Source organism: Rousettus aegyptiacus, unplaced genomic scaffold (genome assembly GCF_014176215.1).
Source record: "Rousettus aegyptiacus isolate mRouAeg1 unplaced genomic scaffold, mRouAeg1.p scaffold_m13_p_20, whole genome shotgun sequence".
NCBI classification, from domain to species: domain Eukaryota; kingdom Metazoa; phylum Chordata; class Mammalia; order Chiroptera; family Pteropodidae; genus Rousettus; species Rousettus aegyptiacus.
The window spans coordinates 898138-918954 of NW_023416296.1; the positions used below are offsets into that span (position 1 = coordinate 898138).

Consider the following 20817-nt stretch of genomic DNA (forward strand, 5'->3'; position numbering starts at 1 on the left):
AGAGGGGCCGGGGCGCAGGCTCCGCCTCTGCTCCCCGCCCCCGCCCGTCCTGGACGGCACTGCAGCCAGGAGGCCCGTGGACGTGCCGATGCCATGGCCCACGCTGCTGCCCGCCCCCCACGCCTCGTGGCCCAGGGCAAAGTGCTGGCTCTCCCGGCCGTCCCGCGAGTGACCGAGTGGTCACCCTGCAGAGCCCGCCCCAGCTCAGAGCCGCTGCTGGTGGCAGCCGTGGCCTCTGAGCCGCACGTCCCCGACGGACCCCACTCCCGTCCATGACCCGGGAGCGGCAGCCGCACCCTTGCATGAGCTCAGTCCCCGCCGGCGGCCCGCCCTTCCGGCCGGCGCTGCTGACGACCGGCCTGCTCCACGGCGTTGGGGTGCGGAGGGAAGCGCCGAGCCTCAGAGAGTTCACAGGGTGTTTACTGACGCCCCGGGGCTCAGCCCCCCACCTCCAGACCAGCGAGCGGGCCGGGGGGGCCGCGTGCACGACGGTGAGGAGCGGGCCCTCGCCACGCCCCGCCCGGTCAGAGCAGCCCGCCGCCACCCAGCTGCACCTGCCGCGCCAGCTGCTGCCCGATGGCCAGCAGGGGGCTGGCTCTGTAGGCCGGACTGGCCAGCAGCTCCCGAAAGCGGGTCCTTTCTTCCTCGCTGAAAGAATCAAGGTCAGAGGTCAGCAGGCCCCATACCCCAGGGGGTCACAGGAGCATTCAGCACCTAGGACCCACCGTGGCTGAGCCCCTCCACCCCCTGGCCCTCAGGGAAGGCTGGACCCTGGAGTGGACAGGGCGGGCCGCCGTCAGCACAGGCAGGGGCCCTGGCGGCGGCTGGATGTAGGGCAGGGAGGGAGAAGACAGCCCGGCCTGTGAGACTGCCCCGAGCTCCCGGGGTGGGCGGCCTTGCTGGGGGTCTGAGGCACTCTGAGGGCTGAGCAGGGCTTCGGGCAGGAGGGGCGAGACTGCCCTGGGGCTGCCTCATGGTCCCAGGGACCCTGGAGCCACTGCGCCCGCCCGGGAGATTGGGGAGTGCTGGTACCCAGGGAGGGCGTTCTAGGCCCCTGCCCTGACCTTGACGGGGAGCTGCTGTTAAAGGAGACAGGCGCCAATGCTGGAGGCGGCAGCCTGCACGCACCCGGCACACGTGTGCCCTTACGTAAGAGGCAGCCGCCCTCCATGCGGCCCAAGCCAACTCGACAGTGCAGGGCCAGGGGGCCAGAGCTCGGCACCCCACAGCCCAGGCCCGCTCTGCTCACTGAGGGGTGCCGTGGCCCCCAGAGAGGACAGGAGGGACACCCTCCCCCCAGGCCACAGCGGTGGCTGCTGCTCTCTGTGCCTCTGTCCCTAAAGCCAGCCGTCTGCCGCCTCTGGAAACGCTGGGGACAGCTCAAGCTCTGTGGGCCCCGAGGCCCAGCTGCAGCTGCTGGTCACTGGCTAGGGGCTCCTGCGGAGTAACCCCACCGCACTGTCGCAGCCAGGTGACACACTCGAGCAGCCTGGGACAGCGGGGGTCCCGACAAGGACCTGAGCCCAGTGGCAGCCTCCAAGAGCCAGCCGCAGCGGCCCCCTCACCACCCCAGGGGAAGGGGCTTCCCAGCCCCACTGGAAATAGGCTGCTTCCCGCCAACTTGGCTGTGCCCCAGAGCTGGCCCCGGCGCCCAAGGGAACTAGCTGGGTTGGGGCCCCTGGCCACCAGGGACAGTCCCGGGGGTGGGTGGTACTCACAGCAGCTGCAGCCTCTGAGCCGCGCTCATCTTGCTCAGCTCGGCCGGCCGGGGCCTGGTGCCTGCCCTGCGGGGACAGGGAAGCTGGTCAGTGCTACCCACTTCACCTGGACCGGCCTGGAAGTGTGGCTCTAAGGTCGTGACCACAGGGCTTCCAGGCCACGCTGCGGCCAGCTCTCTTTGTCACTGAGCACGACTCTGGGAGAACGCGGGCTGGGGCACCCGGGGCCGGAGGGGAAAAGCTGCCTGGCCCTGGCCAGCTCCTTACTTCGGCCCCCAGGCCAGGCCTCATCTTTAATTCACGTCCTTCAGAAATACTAACGAAGGCACGTCCGGGACGGACGCTCAGGACGGTGCGTGCGCCTCCCTCCCTTCGCCGGGCACAGCCTGACTCTGGACTCGGTCCCGACTCCGTCCACTCCTCTCGCCCGTGCCCCTGCCCCTGCCCCCGCCCCTGCCCCCACAGGTCCCACGGAGTGCATGCCGGCAGAACCGGGGCTCGAACCCCCCTCTCCAGCCACTGTCCCCAGACAGCAGCCACATGCTGGGAGGTCAGAACAGGTCCAGCACACCCGATGGCCAGGGCCTCGGGCCATGGTCCTCTACCCCAGACTAAAAGACAGAGTAGCAGGTTGGTTGCCACCTCCCATGGCCCCTCTGGCCCCAAGACGCATCCGAGGGGCCCCTCAGTGCCCACGGAGCTGAGTGGCTGAGCCGTCCTCGCAGGGCAGAGCCTTGCCCAGGCCCGGTCAGCGGCTCCCCTGGGAAGCATGACGTCCTCCCCAATGGGTCTTCCCCAAGTCAAGGACACTGCACTCACAGCCAAGCCAGGCAAACCCCCTTCAGCTGAGGCACAGGGGCTGGGCTTTCCCACGCGGTACCCCCACCCCAGCCGCCCCCGCTGTCCGGGCAGGCCTGGCAGCGTGGCCATCTCGCCGGCCCCGCGGGGTGCCCAGTCGGCCAGGTGCAGGGCCGGCGCCGAGGGCCCCCCCACCCCCGCCACACGAAGCCTCATCCTAGACCTGCAGCCAGCTCGTGTGGCCCACAGCCATGGTCGGGGTGTCCCAGTGGTCACTGGGGACCGCGGCCTGGCACTCGGGGTCTGGGTGCCCGAGATCACAAACTGCCCCCACACCACGTCCAACGGTGGCTTTAGGACCCCCTGGAGGGGCAGTGGTGACAGAGCCAGCAGAGAGCAGTCGCACTCGTCCCGTCCACGTGTACGAGCCCCCCTCGGTGTGAACCCCCTGAATGCCATGACTTTCTCCCTGGCTCCAGGAAGCGCTGCCCGGGACAAGGGCCAAACACGTCCTGTGAGAAAAACGCAGGGCTGGGCCTGCTCCAGCTGCGACCGAGGGTGACGGCGGAAACCCCCAGCTTGTGAAAGGGGGCAGGGGTCCCCTGGGCACCAGCCAGGCAGGAGGCTCAGAGGGCACAGGGATGGGGTGAAGGGGCCGGGCACCCTGGGGGGCCTGGCTGGCAGCACCCCTGCGTACCACTGTCCTGACCCCACGGGGAGGGGGCGGCTGGCAGCTCGCAGTCCGGCACTCTCCTGGGCCCTGCCCCGTGCGTCTGCCCTGCGATGTTAGTCTGTCCCCTTCGGCCGCGACAGACCTCAGTCCTGAGTGTGATGGCCTCTGTGAGTCCTAGGCATGGTCGCCCGAAGAGTACGCGGGGGACCCCAGGTCGCAGCTGGTGTCAGGAGCGAGGGTGGCCCTGTGCGCTGCCCCCTGACCGGGCGGGAGAGCACAGGGTGCGCGGGCACGTGTCTCCCGGACCTCGGGGCGGGGGCTGCCCCGGCCCCCCGTGCCGCGCTCCAGCGTCCACGCTGTGGTTCCGGACACTGCTCCCAGCGACAGACACCCGGCCTCCCTGGGGAAACGGTCCGGGCGTCCGGGAAGGGCCCTCGGTGGGCCCGGGGGTGCCAGCGGGCAGGACGTGCCCGCCCCGGAGGCGGCACCCACACCGCGGGCTGTGTCGGGGCCCCAGGGCCAGGGAAAGCTCCCAGTGGCCAGAGTTGGGGCAAGGCCAGCGTGAGAACAAAGTGCGCCAGGCGACAGCCCACGTCTAAACGTCCCCGGTGACGCGGACCTGAGTGAGCGGCCAGCTGCGGGGGAGCAGCCAGTGTCCCGTGCAGACGGTGCGGTGGCTTCCAGGGCGCCCGTCCTCAGGCGGGGAGCGCGCCGCACTCCTCAGGTGCGGGCTGTGCCCCGCGACCTCCTCGCACAGGACGGTGTGGGGTGAAGGGTGACGTGGGCCGGAGGAGCCTGACGGACACGCCTCCGCCAGGGGCCTGCACAGGGCGTGAGGAGCAGGGCGCTGGCCCTCTGGTCTCCCCCAACAGCCCGTCCCCGTCCAGCGTCCAGGCAGGAGGGGTCTCCGCGCTAATCCCAGGTGAGGGCTTCCCGCAGCGCGCCTGGGCAGCTTCCTCAAGACCGTCATGGCGAAGAGTCTGGGGAACCGTCACAGCCCAGGGGAGACCCCGGGGGGGGAAGGGCGATGCCGTGTGGTGCCCTGCACGGGACCCGGGACAGAGAAGGCCAAGCCGCACCTGCGGCGCCCCGAGCGGGGTGGGCGTCGGCCGCCACCCTCTCACGGCCGGCGTCGCGTGTCGTGCCGCGTCCGAGCCGGGGACGCGCGCGCCGGGACGCGGCTGCTTCCAACAGGGAGACGCAGGGGCTCACGGCGCTGTCTCTGCCGCTGTTCTGTAAAACTGCGACTGTCCTAAAGGAACATTCGTGCGGACAGCTCCCCAGCGCCAAGATGCACGTGAGGGCGGATGGTGACCCCCGGCCAAGGGGCCTCCCCGGGAGCTACCCCGCGCCAGAGACCCTTGGCCAGCCCCCAGCCCCCTGGGGCCGGCCCACTCTCCGATGAGAAGCCGGAAGCAGGGGAGGCCGCGTGGCCCGCCTTCCTCCCCCAAGAACCAGGATGGAACCCGCACCTCGGGCTCGGCTCCGGCGGCCCCCTCATCCGGCCTGAATGTCTGGGGCACTTCCGCCCTGGGAGCCGGCCCGGATGGCTCTGCGCATCCCCGCCACGCTCACTGTGAGAGTGGCAGGGGGGGACCCTTCCTCCTCAGAGGGAGCGGCAGCGGGAGGCCATTTTAAAAGGCGGGTCGGAGACGAGCCCGTGCGCGCTGAAGGACGGAGGACAGCAGAGGCCCGCCACCGCCGCCCGGCCTCCCCGAGGCCAGGTCCGGGCGTCCCACGGCACCCGCGTCACGCGGGGCAGAGCGAGCCCTGGAAGGACACGGGCTCCTGGGACAGGCTGCAGGGGCGGCAGGGGCCGCTCGCCGGGGAGCCCGGTCCTCGTCATCTCGAGGGCCACCGCCTGCTCTCCTGGTGGCTCAGGCCGCGAGAGCCAGGGCTTTGTGTGAGGACCGGCCACAGCGCCCGCTGGCCCCGGCCCCGCCGCCTCCTCCGCCCTGGCCAGGGCCGCGACTGCAGCACAGGGAGCCGGCCCCGTCCTGGCGTCGCAGGGGACACTCACCTGCTGGGGTGCGGCCGCCGGGAGCCGGCCTCCAGCTGCAGCAGCTCAGGGAGCGCGTCCCGCAGGGGCTGCAGGTCCCCCACCACCACGGTGGCCCGCCGCCTCCGCTCCGCCTGGCGCTTCTGCTCGGCCAGCTTTATGGCTTCGATTTCTGAGGAAGGGGGACAGGGGGTTGGGGGGAGGCGAAGGCCGCGGCCCTCAGGTCTGTCCTACTGGCCCCTCCAAGCCGCCCTGGAAATGGGGAGGGGGCGGGGGAGGTCTCCGCGCTATTCTCCGCCCTCGCCACTCCGCTGATGACAGGGCTGGCGGCGGGGCTGGCGCTGCGGGCGCTGAGGCCTCGGGCGCGTGGGGGCCCGGCGCACACGGGCGGCGGGCACGCCATCCTCCTCCGCCTGCCGGGCGCCTCCTGCGGATGCACACAGAGTCCCCATGGGAGGAGGGGACAGCCCGGATCCCTCACACTGACCTGGTCAGAGGGGACAGGACGGGAGCTGGGGGGTGGGCCTTGGAGAAGGCCTCCCTCCACACGGCCACCGGGAAGGGGCGGGGACAGGGGAGAGGTGGCAAGATGAGGCTGTGGCCAGTGCCCTGCAGAAGGGGTTCGGGCAGAGGCTGGACGGGGCACAGACCCGCGCTTTGATTTCCACTTAAAAGTACGTTTATTTCAAAACTGCTAATAAAACACGTCCTCGGACACGTGGCTCCCAGCGCGGCTCGCCGGTTTGTGTGCGCACCTTGGACAGAGCGCCCCCCGCCCCCAGGGAGACAGGCGGCCATCGCGGCGTCCCCGGTGCGGCCGCCCCGCTCCCTGCTCTGCCCCGGGGTCTTCTACACGTGAACAGGCTCCGCTGCTGACAACGCGGGAAGCAGGGCGGTGCCGGGGGTGGCCGAGACCCGCACACGCCCCACGGCCAGTCTGCTGCACTGGGAGTGAGGGTGCGGGCTCTGAGTCACGCCGGAAGGGGACTGAGAGGCCACCTTCCCGACACACGGCCAGGGCTCGGAGCCTCCCCGGAGCGGGCAGCCCGTGGCCACACGGGCCCCACGGGGGCTGCTCCCTCGAGCCGCATGCAGAGCCTGCGGCCCTGTCACCCCATGGGGGAGGCGGGAGGAACCGGGCCGCGGGTGGGAAGCCGGCCCATTGACCACCGCCCGCAGGGCCTGCTTCCCGCAGCTCCCCGTCGGGCAGCCCAGAGCCGGCTCAGAAAGGCCCCTCCTGACTGGGCCCAAGCCAGGGACACACACTTGGTCCCGAGCGCGGCCCCCAGCTAGGAGTGTCCCCGAGGGCCCGGCGCAGTGAGCTTCCCCTGCACCAAAGGGCTGAGACCGGGGCACAGTCCACCCCCCGTCCCGGGGCCTTGCGCCCTGAGCCCCAGGCCGCCTCTCCAAGCCCAGGGTGACTGGGTTTCAGGGTGATGACATGGGACGTTCTGTCCTGTCAGGACGAGGGTGACCTGTTTACTCAGCACCTCACCAGCCAGGTGCCTCGCCCAGCGGGGACCAGGAGGCTGGGGCGGCCGGGGTGGGGGCCCCAAAGCCACCGCTGTCACACGCTGGGCTGCAGACCCGGGACAGGGGAGCAGGGCCACGCCAACGCCGGATGAATCAGAGCCGAGCGTTCTGAAGTGACGTGTGGCGTCCAATCCAGGAGTGTCAAGGCTCACGAGCATGGTTCACGCGGGGACACCTGCTGGGGGTCGACGGCAGCGGCTGCCAGTCGCCAGGAGACATGCCCAGAATAGGACAGAGCCGGCTGCCCACTCACGCTGCAGACGGCGACGAAGGCGGAGAGGGCGGGGGCGGCCGGGCGGGCGTGGGCCCCGGGCAGCAGCCGCGTGCGTGCAGGGGCGGGAGGCGGGGCGCGGCCCCACGCCCCCCCGAGCGGGCAGCCACACGCGCGCCGGCCCTGAACGCCGCGCCACGCAAACGGCTCCACCGCGTAGCTACTCTCAATTCGAACATCACTGTGCTTGGATGTCCTTCCGCCCCGGCCTGGGGCGCACTGCCAGCGTGGGGGAGCGTGTTTAAGGGGTGTCCGTTCCACGCCCGTGGGCTCAGCTCAGGGCTTTCTCAGTGCCTTCTCAGCGCCCTCCACTGACACCCCCCCGCCCCCACCCTGTGCCCACTGAGACAGCGGTGGGGGGGGCTGGGGCAGGCGCTGCTCCCCCGACTCCTGGACGTGTCCTGAGGCCCAGGCCCTCTTCCGGGGAGGCCAACGCCCCGCAGGCCCCTCCGCACCTCCGTGCCTTACCCGTGCCTTCCCCCCAGGAAACCCCGTGGCCCGGACGGGAGCCGGGGCTGGACTGACCCACAGGCTGACATCTGTCCCAAGAGGAGCGGGTTTTCATGGCCAGCCCACGAGTGAGCAAAGGGGACAAGCAAAGTCCCTTCTGCCGACTTCGGGGTCTCGAGCGGAGGGTTCCGAAGCACTGACCGGGGGCCTGGCCGGGGCTCGGGAAGGCCCACGCGGACTGGGGCCCCTTCACCCCAAGGGTCCAGCTGAACACTCGCTGGAGTCTGCAATTAGGAAAGCACTTAATATGCAAATAGGGCCTCGGACATGTTTTCGGGCTGAAACCTGCCTTGCTATCCAGAGCCAAGAAGGCTGGCGCCAGCTGCCTTACAGCCCGCCCAGGTCCCAGCACCGAAGTCCGAAGACAGGCAACAAGAAGCATCCCTGTCACCCGCTCCCTACGACCCGGCCCACGTTCACCAACAGACAAAAAAGTGAAGGGAAGCCCCTCACAGACGGGCTGGCACGGAACGCATGAGCTCGAGCGCTCCACGCCGCACGCAGGCCTGGGGTCCGCCTCCTGCGCAAAGCAGGCTCGTGGGGCACGGGCCTGGCCCTGACCGCTGGCCCCCAGGCCGGGAACAATCCTCACACCTCCTGTTGACACCACGGCCAAGGCTGAAGGCTGGAGCCACTGCGGTGAGGTGGTAAGACGTGAAGACCCAGGTTTGGAAGGGAGACAGAAAACGTCTCCGACTGAAGTGGCGTGAGTAGTAACGCAGAGAACACTAAGGAAGCTACAGAGTAACCACCGGGACCGATGCACGACCCGGCAAGGCCACAGGACACACGGTTTACAGTGAAACAAAAACACTTCTATGTACTAGCAGAAAACTGGAAGGTGCGGCTCTTGCAAATTCCATCATAACAGCTTCAAAAACTATAAAACAGTTAAGCTTATTTAAAGAAAACACAGCCACGCGAGACCTCTACCCGCGCGACGCCGACGACAGGAACTGGAGAACGCACGCGCCACGCCCGTGCACGCGGGACAGTCGCTGCTCCTGAGGCGGCGATTCTCCAACGCCGGCCCACAGGCCTCGAGCCCCCGAGCACCGGGCCGGCCGGGCTCCTGGCGCCGGTGGGGGTGAGGGTGCCACTGGCCGGCCGATGGGACCGCTTGCGCGCACACGCCAGGGGCCCGCACTGCCCACACGGTCCAGGGGCGAAGCTCCGAGGGCAGGACCCCGCCCCGCGCCCCGGGCCCACTCGGACGCTGCAGCGTCCAGGCTGCCCGGCTGAGGCGCGACCGGCCGCAGCGGCCATCTGACCTGTCACACGCTCTTCACAGCCAACAGTGCCGGGACAACTGAACGGCCAGAGTAAACAACAGAAAGAACCTCGACCGACGCCTCCCACCACAGACGGCCACTCGAGGCGGAGCAGAGGCCCAGGTACAGAAGCCAAACTAGGGCTCTGGAGGAGCAGACGGCACCTTGGTGACCTGGGGCGAGACAAAGTTTTCTCCAACAAAACACACACACGCTGACCGGGTAAGAGAAAAAAGGTGAATTAGCCTCCTCAAAATTTAACTTCTATTCATCAAAAAATAAATAAATAAGGAAACGAACAGGCCAGTCACTGTCTGAGAGAAAAGCACTTGTAAAACACACGCTGACAAGGACTGGCGTGGCGGGCACAAGAACTCAGAGCTCGGCACCAGACGCTCGGCCGCGGGACGCACGACAGGGCCGCGAGCCGCATTCCACGAGCCACCACCTGGCACTCGGCGGACAGCCACCACCGCGCACCGGCCTAGCGCACGGCCGCGAGCCCCCGCCGGCGTCGGTGGGCGTGGAAACACATCACTGTGCAGAAACGTCTGGTAGCCGCTTGTAAAACTAAACATACAAGCACCCTATGACCCCGCATTCCATTCCCAAGTATTTGCCCAAGAGAAATGAAAACACATGTCCACAAAAAGACTGGTAAGGAACGCTCGGAGCGGCCTTAGTCATAGTGGCCAAAGAGAAAAAAGACCAGGTGTCCGTCAGCAGGGAACTGGGCACCAAGCACCATGTCCATATAAAGAAACGCTTCTCAGCAACAGAAGGGCACGGCCACAGGAGCACGGGGAGGGTCGAGAAACCCAGAAAGCACACGCCCTCCGTGACTGACACCTGCCCAGCAGGAGCGAACCCACACTGGGACCCGCACCGACCCGACAGCGCCTACCTCTGGGCACTCGGGGTGCCTAGGACGGTGAGCTTCTGTATCATGAAAGGGACTTCGGTTGCACGAGTGTGTGCATTTGTTATAAATCACTGCATGGCACACTCAAGATTTGCATTTCACTGTATGTAAATTTTACTTCAAAATAAAAACAAAAAAGACTCCAGCAGAACTATTTGGGAGAAGGCTTGGAATGCGTAGATAAAACAGAGGTGGGGTGGGTGGGCCGACAGGAAGGGACAGGTATCAAGATATGTGACAAAGGGCCCACTGTCAAATCCAGGTGACGGTGAGTGGGTGTTCTCACTTTTCCGTATGAAATTTTTCATGCTAAAAAATTAAGTAAAATCAGTTTGGGAGATGGGAGCCAAAGCAACATTCAGGGGGTGATTTATAGCCCTTCAAGCCTCGCTAAAACAGAAAATAAATGAGGGACTCAAACAGACCTCAAGCAAGAACACGGTGTTAAAAAACAGAAACTGACAATTTTAAAAAACAAAGCAGTAGAATTAACAAGCAAATACAAGAATGAATTCTTGGAATGAAAGAGACAAAACAAACTAATCAGAAATTAAGACTGGATAAAAGTAAAGAATAATAAACAGAATATCTAATAATGGGAAACCAACAACCCTTTGCTAAAAAGGTTGATTTAGTTGCATAGATGATTTTATGGGAAAATATGAGTGGCCAAGATGGACTCAAGTAGTAAAAAAGACCAAGCACTGTGGACGAGTTTAGACCTGATCAAGAGCGGAGCCCAGCTGTTCGGAGTCCCCGCCACACACACCGCACAGCGCCTCAGAGACGGGCTGCGAAAAAGGGGATGACGAGCGAATTGTCCCCTTCAAAAGAGCCAAGGAGGGACAGAAACCAAAACACTGATCGTAGGGGTCGCACAGAGGCCGGACAGCCGCCGCCGCCGGGGGCCGCGGGGCGGACTCACTGCGCAGCCGCCTCTCACGCCGGGGGGCCGCGGGGCGGACTCACTGTGCAGCCACCGCTCACGTCGCAGCCTCCGCTTCTCCTTCTTGGGCAAAACAGCCTTCGCCTGCGCACCTGAGGACAGAGCACACGACAGGCACCGCAGTGAGTGGAGCGAAAGCCTGCAGCCCCCACCCACCGCCACCTTCGGGCTGCGCCGCAGTGCGAGGCCGGCCCGGCCCCTCGGCCCCCAGGTGAAGATGGAGCCGTGGGCTCCTGCGGCAGCCCCCTGAGGCCACAGCCCGGCACTTCCCAGGGCTGCCCAGGCCGGCCTCCGACGCGCCCGCCCCGCCCGGCCCGGCCCAGGGTGACCAGCAGGAGGCGGCTGCATAGCCGCTGGGGAGAGAGCCACACGGCTCACGGAGGACGCTCGCGGGCGGGGCCTGGCACGCCGGGGCCGAGGCCCACGGGCTCCACCCTGAAGCCCCGCGCGGCGTGCCAGCCGCGGGCTCAGCCAGCCCAGTGTCGGCCAGGGCAGCCCGGCCCGCGGCCCCGCACCCGCCAGGCACCGGGAACGCCCGCTCGCTCCCAGGGTGCCTGCGGCCAGCACCTGCCCGCACCAAGACTTGGTGCACGACACTTCCCTAAGACACCTCCGTCCCTGTCAGCTCCTGCCCCATTCCCCTGCACTGGGTGGTCACGGTGAGTCCACCTGGCCCAGGTCTGAGGCCTCCCCTCCCTCGTGAGCCTGTCCTCACCCCATGGCCTGTCAGCATACCTCCACTGTGCCCAGCTAACCTCTGCACCCCAGATTCGGGTGCTGAAGCCCTAATCCCAGCACCTCGCAAAGTGGCAAGCACAGAGGTGGGGGTCTTTCACGAGGTAACTAAGTTGAAATGAGGGTGTCAGGGTGGCCCTAATCCAACAAGCGCCCTTGTGAGGGGGAGACCGGGACACGAACGCAGAGGGACGGCCTCGGGGAGACAGGGGGTGAAGCCAGCATCTGCACCCCAAGGAGAGAGGCCTCGGGAGGGACGACCTGGCCACACCGTGACCTCGACACCAGCCTCCAGAAATGGGGGGGGGGGGGGCGTCAGTGGCTCAAGCCCCCAATCTGCCGCGTTGTCACGGCTGTCGAGCTGACCAACACACCCACAGTCTCCCGAATGACAGAGCACTGTGCTCCCCGCCGCCCGCCGGGCCTGAGCCTCGCCTCCCTGTAAACCGGCCGCACGTGACCCTCTTCTGCCCAACACCCACGAGAAGGCAGTGCTGGGGATCAGCTCAAGGGGTGCGGGGTGCCCTAGGAGCCGAGGCCAGTGATCTGCATGGGGACACCCCAGGGGAAGGGGACGGCCCAGCCCCAGGCAGCTAGAGAAGCAGCTAGAACACAGGAGGCCGCCTTGGGCGCCATGGGCCCGGCTTCCGGAAACAGAGGGTCACCTGGGAAGGGCATGGCTCCAGAGCACGCCACCAGGCTCGGGTGCCCAAGCTGCCCCCTGTCAACGAAAGGCCTCCCCATGACGCACTGGGACACGCTCCACGGCGCTGAGCGTGGCCCGAGGATGCGGTCCGAACCTCAGGGCCCGCCGGCCGCGGACAGACGCACCACGGTCTGCCCTTGGCGCTGGGGGCGGCTGCGGTTTCTGTTCTGCGCCCCAAGGTGCTCTCCCCAGAGCTGCACCCCGAAGCAGGGCGGCCCCACCCGCCCCAGCAACCGATGAGGGGGTGGAGGAGGGGCGGAGCGGCTCCCACAGCCAGAGGGGAGGGCGGGGCCCGCTGGGGTCGCAGGGCGGGGCCTCCAGGCTCCGCCCCTCGGCAGGCGGTCCTGCCGCTGCCTGGGGCCCCGCCCCCGCACCATGGGGGGCGACTCCTGCCAGCTCCCAGCGCTACCACCGAAGGGACAGGAGCCAGGCACCTGTGGACCATTCCGGAGGCGCTATGAACACCGGCTCCTGGGCATAGGCAGGCCACACGGCCTCTCTCCCAGCACAGTGCGTGCACACGTGTCCCCACACGCGCCCACGGGCCACATACCACCGTCCAGAGCCAGGAAGGACGGGCTGGAACGGAGCAGCTGCAGCTCGTCCAGTCCTGAAATGAGGACGGAATTCACGCACTGCACAAGGTGCGCCCGTGCTGCCGCCCAGAGCAGGCAGGGTGGGACACAGGCCACTCCCCAGCCAGGTGGGGCGGGACCCACAACCTAGCCCCACCCTGAGCGATGGGGGGGGGGGCGGGCCCAGCCCCTTCCCTCTCAAAGGCCCAGCAGGGTCCTCCCAGGCTGCCTCCTTGACCTTGCCCTTCCCAGCCTGTGCGTTAGAGACCAGGCTCCACACAGACCCGGCAAGAACAGGCCCCCTGCGGGTCCCCCGTGTGACGCAGGGCCAGAGCCACTGCATGGGACTCAGCAGCACCCCAGCTGCCAGACACCTCCCGTCCTGCACTTGGCCAACCACGGGGGATTTCAGGCCCCGTGGCCTGAGGGCCCCGGAGGCCATGGGCGCCCCTCCCCGGGCCTGGCGGAGGCACTCCCCCGAGGACCCGCTCCCCGCGGCAGACCCCCAGGAGACATGCCAGGAGCTCTCGGCCAGCAGCTGGCGACCACTCCACCACATGGCTCACATCGGGAACGCCGCCCACCCCGTCCTCAGGGGACCCAACGTGGCTGCGGACATCACCAGGTGGTCCTGTTAAGGGTGGGAGATTTTCAAATGGCCGACTTCTGCTTCTGTAACCTGCTTGCTTGTTTGATGTGGTTTCAGGCTTTGTATGCTGCCTCTTCTGGAAGCTCGGGGCTGATTCTCTGACCCCGCGTGGTGGAGAGTCAGTCGCCAGACAGCTAATAAAGGCTCATAATTCATCTCAATTGACTCTGTGGGTCTTAGATTTGAACGCACCACAACAGTCCGTTTGGGGCCCACTCCCCAGAGCAGTAACACCCTTCCCATGCCCCCCACCTCTTCCTTGGTCTCCCTCTCACAGCTGGGGGACGGGGTGGAGGCGAGAGAGGGAAGTGGTGCAGAGGAGTCTGTCCTATGACCGACTCAGGGCTGGAGGACAGGCGGGAAGCGTCCCTGAGTGGGCTTCATGGAAAACCCCTCAACAGGGGAGAGCGGCCTTCCTCTCGGGACTTCCTCTCCCATCTGGGCGCCGTTGGAAGGGGACACAGCTTTGCCGCCCTCTGCTGGGAGGCCCCGCACCTGCTCTGCTCAGGATGCCTTTCTGAGGGAAACACAGTAGCCGGTCCTCTGTAGCAGGAGCAAGGCGGGTGGGGGTCGTCTGCAGGGGGGCAGGGCGGGTGGGGGTCGTCTGCAGGGGGGCAGGGCGGGTGGGGGTCGTCTGCAGGGGGAGCAGGGAGGGTGGGGGTCATCTGCAAAGGGGACGGGGGGGTCAGGGTAGGTGGCGGTGGGGGTCTCTAGCGCTGTACCTCAGCCTATCAGGCAGAGCCCAGTGGGGCCCCCCGGGGCAGCTCGGCGCCTGCCTAGAATCAGGTGGGCCTGAGGAACGCAGGGGGCAGACTGGGCCCTGAGCCTCAGGGCTCCAAAAGCTCTGTGCAGAAGCCCAGGAAAGAGGCCGCGGCACAGCCATGCAGGGTCATGCAGGCTGCCCCCTGCTTGTGCTGGCAACACGGGAGTGAGTGGGGAAGGGCAGTGCCCATGAGCCCGTGGGGACACCCCACGGCTGGGCCCCGCTCCCAGGCGGGCAGCACAGTGGCAGAGACGTGGGGGGCAGTTCTATTTGTGACTCAGCCTAGGGTGAGGACTCGGAAGGACGGATGTGTCTGTGCTAATCCAGGCAGACGGACGCCCTCGCCTTCACGGCCCAGCAAGTCGCTGAGCGCGGCTGAGTCATCCATCAGATGCCACTTTCCGCATGACCTGCACCTGCCCCGGGCCACAGCCCCAGCTCAGGTCTGGGGACCACAAGGCCCACTGTCCTCCTGCGGGATCCAGGCACTGGCCAGTCGGGAGGCAGGCTGCAGGCCTAAGCAGAAGCTGCTTGGGGAGGCGAGGGGAGGGGCGAGGAGAGGCCACAACGCAGACACCAGCTCCCCAGGAGTGCAGGGGGGTGCCTGCAGCAGCTGCAGCACCCCGGGGCTGGATCCGGAGACCAGGAAGGCCTGGCGGAGCACAGCTCAGAAGCCGGGGCCAGCGTGGGCTCCACACTGTGCACAGAGACGAGAGCAGATGATGCCCACAGCTGAGATCCCTGGGTGGGTGAAGACGGACCCAGCAGGTCTGAGACGGGCCCACCCTGCGGTGGGGCACAGCCTCAGCCTCTCTGTGCGGCTTGCATGAAAGGGGGACGCTGTGACGCTGTCCCACAGGGAACCACCCAGGGGTGCCAGAGGGAGGCCCAGGAAGGGGCCTTGCAGGCCTGAGCTCAGCGAAGGGAGGGGCCAGACCCTACGATGCACCACGTCCTTGTCTGTGGAAGGGGAAGAAGTGGGCGAGCTCCTCCCTGACAGGAGAGTGCCGCTGGCCAGCACGGCTGAAGGAGCCCAGGAGGGCGCGAGGCAGATCCAGGTGGCACACCTGCCCAGCAGATGGCAGGCTCACTAATGGACGAGGAACTGACAGGCCTGGAAAGTGACACAGATGCCCCAAATCCAGCAGCCAACAAAGCACAGCACTGGGGCTCCAACATGGGTCCTGTGACTGCAGACTAACGCTCTGTCCCCTCCGCTCCCCAAACTGCTCGGGACACCTGCTGCAACACAGGTGGCTTCTCCTTCCTGGTGGACGCACCGCCAGGAGGCAGGGCAGCATGCCAACCTGGAGCGACAGGGCCGAGCCTGTCCCAGGGCCAAAGGCAAACTCAGCTCCACAACCAGCAGGGGCAGTGGGAAGGAGGCCCCGGGCTGGCAGGCAGGCAAGCCGACGGGAGACAGCCTTCGTCGGCTCTCTGGGGCGTAGCTCACCCAGCACACTGAAAACATCTGAGGACTTTTGCACAACACGTCAAAGAACTAACATCTATTACCCGTAAAGCACCCGTCTGAGGTTAAGGTGATCAGAACAGCTCCAAACACGGAAAGCCTTTGATCATATTGATTGCCAAAGAAACTTCTGAGGAAGGAGCACGGCCAGGAGTCCCCGGTCCAGTGAAGGCCGGGGAAGCTGGCGTCGGGGGCCGGCGTGGGGGGCCGGCGTGGGGGGCCAGTGCGGGGGCCGCTGTGGGACGGGCAGTGTGGGATGCGCCTGCGCGGACACTGTCCTCCACCCGCCGGCCGCCAGGTGGCGCCCTGGAGCCGCCAGGCGCACTGCTCTGGGCTAAGACTGCAGAGACCGGGTTCCCACGGCCTTCGGAGCGTCTCATGGCTGCAGTTTCTCCGGGTGGCCGGCACCGCACACGTTAATAAACTGCTTTTCTCTGTTCGCAGCGCCCTCGCCAGGCACCTAGGAGGGCAGGGAGACGTGTCTGCTCCCTGCGCTTTCCACGCACGCGCAGTGGCCGGGAGCCGCAGAGTCCCCCGCAGTGACCTAATGATGAGCCACAGCGGACACGGAAGCCGGCGAGCACAGAAGGCGCGCGCGGAAGGTCGCAGCCGTCAGATGACCGCACTTACAGCTCCAGGAGCTGTGTACACACTGGGGGTGGAAACCTGGAAAGTGATCCTAAAATTGCGGACGCTGCTTCATTATCCAACAAGATAATTAAGAAAAGTCTGCAGGTCCAGTCGCCGGAGAACCGCGGGACCAGAGACAGAGCGCTGAGGCGCCGGGACAGCTGCTTGCGGGGTTAAGACGGACACGTGCACGAGCATTAAAGCTGCGGACGCAAGCGTGCGGACGAGACACGGTCGCACGGGACCCGCGCCGATGGCCCCGCCAGAGGCCCGAGCGCCTTAACGAGGACACACGGCCTGCCCGCCACCCCAGCGCTGGCTCGCAGGACCAGCACTGAGGCCCGTCTGCAGACAGCGTGCTGGGGCGCCCCGGCTTGGGGGAGCCAGCTGGCCGGGAGCTCTGGCCAAGGGCTGGGCGGGATCGCAGAACTAGACGAAGACGCCAGGAGGAGGCGGCCAGACAGTGCCCTCCCCGCCAGAGCCCCGGGGAGGGGCGGAGGGGCCGGGACGCAGCGCAAGGCGGCGGGCAGGCAGTGCGCACTGTGTTTGGCGGCTGACGGCCGCTTGTGTTTGGCGTGGGGACGGCTTTTCCGCTGAACGCCATGGAAATGACCGGTGGTGTTCGCGAGGGAATGCCGTGTGCCGGCAGCTGCGGGGCACGTGGGATTTCTTCACGGCCTTATTTCCACTTGAGTAAATCTGACTTTTTCCATGAATAACGAACTTCCAAAAGCGTGCAGGGCCACTGAGCCCTGCTCCGGCCCAGGCGCACGAAGGCTCGGGCCAGCTGCACCAGCGCTGTGACCCGCAGGCCCGAGGCCGCCGCGTGCGCACTCACCTTTCCCTGCGGACGGCGCACTCGTGGAGTCCAGGTCCAGCGTCTGCACCAGGGCGCCGGGCTCGATCTTGGTCCTGGCGAAGAGGTCGGCGCTCAGGAAAGCCCCCTCCTAGGGATGGGAAAGACAGGGTCCTGAGGACTCGTCCACAGCTTCAGCGCGAACTGCGGGGCCCGTCACTCGGCAGGGAGGCCTGGCCTGCCATGGTCTGGGGAAGCCACCCTCGCTCCCCAAAACCCCAGGGCTCCAAGGCGGCACCCTCCCGCTAGCCGCCAATCGGCAGGCGGGTGGCTCTGGCTGAAGGGCCCTCTGAGACCTGATTCAGGGCCCCCCAAGCCTGCCTCTGCTTACCCCTAAGGCGCTCACTCTCCTGCCACACACCCCTCTGCCGCCTCGGCCCTGTCTCTCCCAGATCCTTCCCAGCTCACACCCATCCCCACGTCAAGGTCTCCACACCCGTTGGAGTCACTCTGCCTCCCCCGCCGCCTACCATGCTCACCCAGAACCTGCCCCCCAGGCCGAGCGGCTCCAGAGCAGGGGCCTCAGGAGGGAGGGACTGCAGGACCCACCCCCAGAGGAGTCACACACGGACAGGACGCGGGTGATGCAGAAACTGGCCTGGGCGCCAGAAAGGTGCCAGGCCCAGTGTACCGCCCGGAGCGCCTGGCAGAGAAGCCCTGGCTCTCGGGGACCTCCGGGGACAGGTGGTCAGTAAACAAGAGGCCTCAGAGAGCTCACACAGGAGCAGTGCGGGAGTCTAAGGGCGGCGGGCTGGGCGGGAAGGCCACCTCAGCCGAGACCTCCCGGCCGGGGAAGCGCAGGGCACGCGGGGGAGTCCCTGCGCACTGGGCCTCTGCTCCTTTCCCGTCTCGGACGTTCTGCGCAGTGCTCCTTCACCACGTCACTTTGCACTGTACAGCTTAATATAAGAGGTGATGTCACATCCAACGTCTTCTACAAAGTACAATGTCATTACGTGACTAGAAATTAGAGTTCCGTTTACTCGTCTGTTCTGCGTTAAAGTTCAATGATTATTCTTTTAAACCAAAGAATATTTATTGCTTCTTTTCCTCCAAATCTGCCTCATCTTTTGTTCCTTTCTCCCATTTGATCCCTTCATGTCTTTCGTATTTTAGGCACACTTACTTTATAGTCTCTAATAATTTTATTTTCTGACTTTGCAGCAGTCTAATTGTGATGTTTATTCTTTCTGCTGACTCCCATGCAATGTGGGTTGTCTGCTTGTACGTTTACCTGCAGTCTTGACTCGAGCAGGATTTTAGCTGCTGTGGAAATCCCGCCTGGCCTGGCCAGAACGGGGACTGAAGGCTGGGGCCGTGGGGGAACCCGGTCACACCATGTCAGCAAGGGCACAGTGGCAGACACGAGCAAGGAGATGGGAGGCTGCACGCTGGCGGGCGAGTAGCATCGATTTCACGTGGTAAGTTCACTGCCAGCCCAGCACACCAGGAAAATGCCCTGGGAAACCAGCAGCAGCCCCGGGTGCCACAACGCACAGCCCACAACGTGCAATGTCCCACGATGAGAGTGTGACACATGCAGAGAAACAGGAACGTGTGACTTAGGCAGCAGTAGCTGCTTTTGAGGGGCCCACACGTTGGACTTCGTGAGACTTCGAGGCAGCCAGTTTCAATATGGCCCCAGAATGAAAAGGCGCCATGTCTACAGAGCCGCTGGAAGGTGTGATGATGGCGCATCGAACGGAGAATCGGGAGAGAGAAACTATTAAAACAAAATAAGATTCTGGGGTCAAAAAGTGCTGTGATCGAAATGAATAATTTCACTTGAGAGGTTCAGAACTAGATTTGAGCTGGCAGAGAAAACAATCAGCAAGTTAAAGAAAGACCGATAGAGAGGATGCTGATTGCAGAAGAAATAGAATAGAGCATGACAGGAAAATGAACAGAATAAAGCTTACAGAACAACCTTGCAGACGTGAAAAGTAATAAAGGGAAACTTCACTGAAATGGAGCGACCAGTGCCCACCTGACAGCAAGCACCAGAAAATTGGTCAGGAAGGCCCCCGCAGAAGAACCCTCCACAGGCAAGAGCTGTCAGTCACAGCCCCAACAGGAAAAGCTGTACAGGGCTCTCCTCCAAGAGAAACAGCCTCACTGCCCATCGACCTAAGAATGGATACACAAAATGTGGTGTGCTGTGGTATTCCCACACAATGGAATGTTCTTCCACCACAAACATGAAAACAAAGAAATGATGCAACAAAAACAATGCTATAAGGAGGAACCTCAAAAACATGCAAAGTAAAAGAACCCAGACATAAAAGCTGCATGTCGAATGACTCCATTTCTAAAAATGTCCAGAACAGGCAAATCTATCAGGTACGTGTTTGCCTGAATGATTGATGGTAAGTATGGCATTTCTTTTAGGGATGATGAAAATGTTCTCGTATTTGTAGTAATAGCTGCACAACTCTGTGAATATACTAAAAAAAAAAAAATACCCACTGAATGTTACGCATTATATGGGTGAAGTTTAGGGCATGTTAATTATGTCTCAATCATTTGTATAAAAGCCAGAACGCTGTGCCAAATCCTGTGTTCAAACACTGGCTCCTCCATCAGCAGCTGTGTGTCCTGGGTAATTTATTTAAACGCTCAGCTTTTTCACCTGTACCATAAAGGTTAGGGCTGTTGGGAAGATGTCAAGTGCCTGGCACATAGCAAGCGCTCAATAAACATGGCTGTTCTCACTAGCATCGCTGAACCAAAGGCAGGGTCCCATGGACCGACTAGGCCTTGGCTGCTGCTCCGTGCTAGCCCCCTGGTTACACACGCCACTAAATGCCTCCAGGGCAGCTCAAGGGCCTGGTCCTCGATCCACAAAACGTGGCTAGTCCGCGCCGTAGAGCACTATTCTGCCATAAAAAACAACGAGGTGCTCACATAGGACATAACCTGGATGAACATCAAAGACGTCATGAGAAGTCCAAGCGACCCAACGCAAAGACCACAACGACATGACTCCGACCGTGAAACATCCAGACTACAGGCAGCAAGTAGGACAGTGGCCGCTGAGAGGTGGGGAAGATGAAGCACGGGTGACTGCCACTTGACGCAGGGTCCCTTTCCAGTTCGCTCTTCACTTTTTCTGCAGCTTGGGGAACTTCCGTTCCTGGGAGCTCGGCAAGAGCCGGAGCAGGGCCGAGCCCACCGGGAGCCCCGAGGTGGCGCCGCACCCCGGCCGCCCGCGCACCCCACTCACCTTCTCCCCAACTCCGCCGGACAAGGCCTGCAGCGGGGCCGCCTCGCGGGCCGGAGGCGCGGGAACGGGCGCGGCCTGCCCGGTGAGCCTCACCGCAGCCTGGTGCACGCGGGCCCGCAGGCCCCTCACTTTTCCCATGTCCCGGCTGGAGACCCAGGGCCAGCCCGCGGGGCGCACGGAAGGGGCCTGCCGGAAGCGGGCCCCGCGCTCCGAGGGCCGGGTGGAAACTGCGACTCAAGCGACCGGGTTCCACGAACCTCCGGGCCACGACTGCGCAGGCGCGCGGGAGGGGCGGGCAGTTCCAGCGAAGGGGCGGGGCCACAGAGAACGCCGTGGCAACGGGGCGGGGCCGCGCTCCTGGCCCCGCCTCTCGAGAAGGTGCGGGCTGCTTGCTGGAATCCAGGCAGCCAGCCCCTCGAAGATTTGGAGGATGAATATGGTGCTGAATGAGGCCAAGTTTGGTGAAAACACACGATTGTACTCGCCACACCACACATGTGCCTTTCATACAAGCTCTGGGGGAGAGAAAGATTGGAGAACTGGGACAGTGGGCCTACCCGCTATGAGA

At 64.8% G+C, this 20817-nt stretch overlaps 1 protein-coding gene and 1 pseudogene across 1 annotated transcript; both read right to left on the bottom strand.

Annotated features, from left to right (window-relative positions):
- Nucleotides 1–399: 399 nt before the first annotated feature.
- On the bottom strand, nt 400–20502 carry FAM207A (family with sequence similarity 207 member A). Its single transcript, XM_016143534.2, has 6 exons — nt 20250–20502; nt 17009–17117; nt 10665–10733; nt 5210–5360; nt 1719–1784; nt 400–648 (listed from the first exon to the last, which is right to left on the bottom strand). Exons 1-6 carry the CDS (start codon nt 20385–20387, stop codon nt 525–527), a joined length of 657 nt encoding a protein of 218 aa, XP_015999020.2. The 5' UTR covers nt 20388–20502; the 3' UTR covers nt 400–524.
- LOC107510213 lies at nt 2162–5192 on the bottom strand (annotated as a pseudogene).
- Nucleotides 20503–20817: the final 315 nt, after the last annotated feature.

Bases quoted from the DNA above. Each gene is read 5' to 3' on its own strand.
- FAM207A (XM_016143534.2), bottom strand. From the start codon at position 20,387: ATGGGAAAAGTGAGGGGCCTGCGGGCCCGCGTGCACCAGGCTGCGGTG. The intron at 17,118-20,249 runs GTGAGTGGGGTG...TCCCATCCCTAG, and splicing joins CCGGCGGAGTTGGGGAGAAG to GAGGGGGCTTTCCTGAGCGC. The intron at 1,785-5,209 runs GTGAGTGTCCCC...CTGTCCCCGCAG, and splicing joins CGGCGGCCGCACCCCAGCAG to GGCAGGCACCAGGCCCCGGC.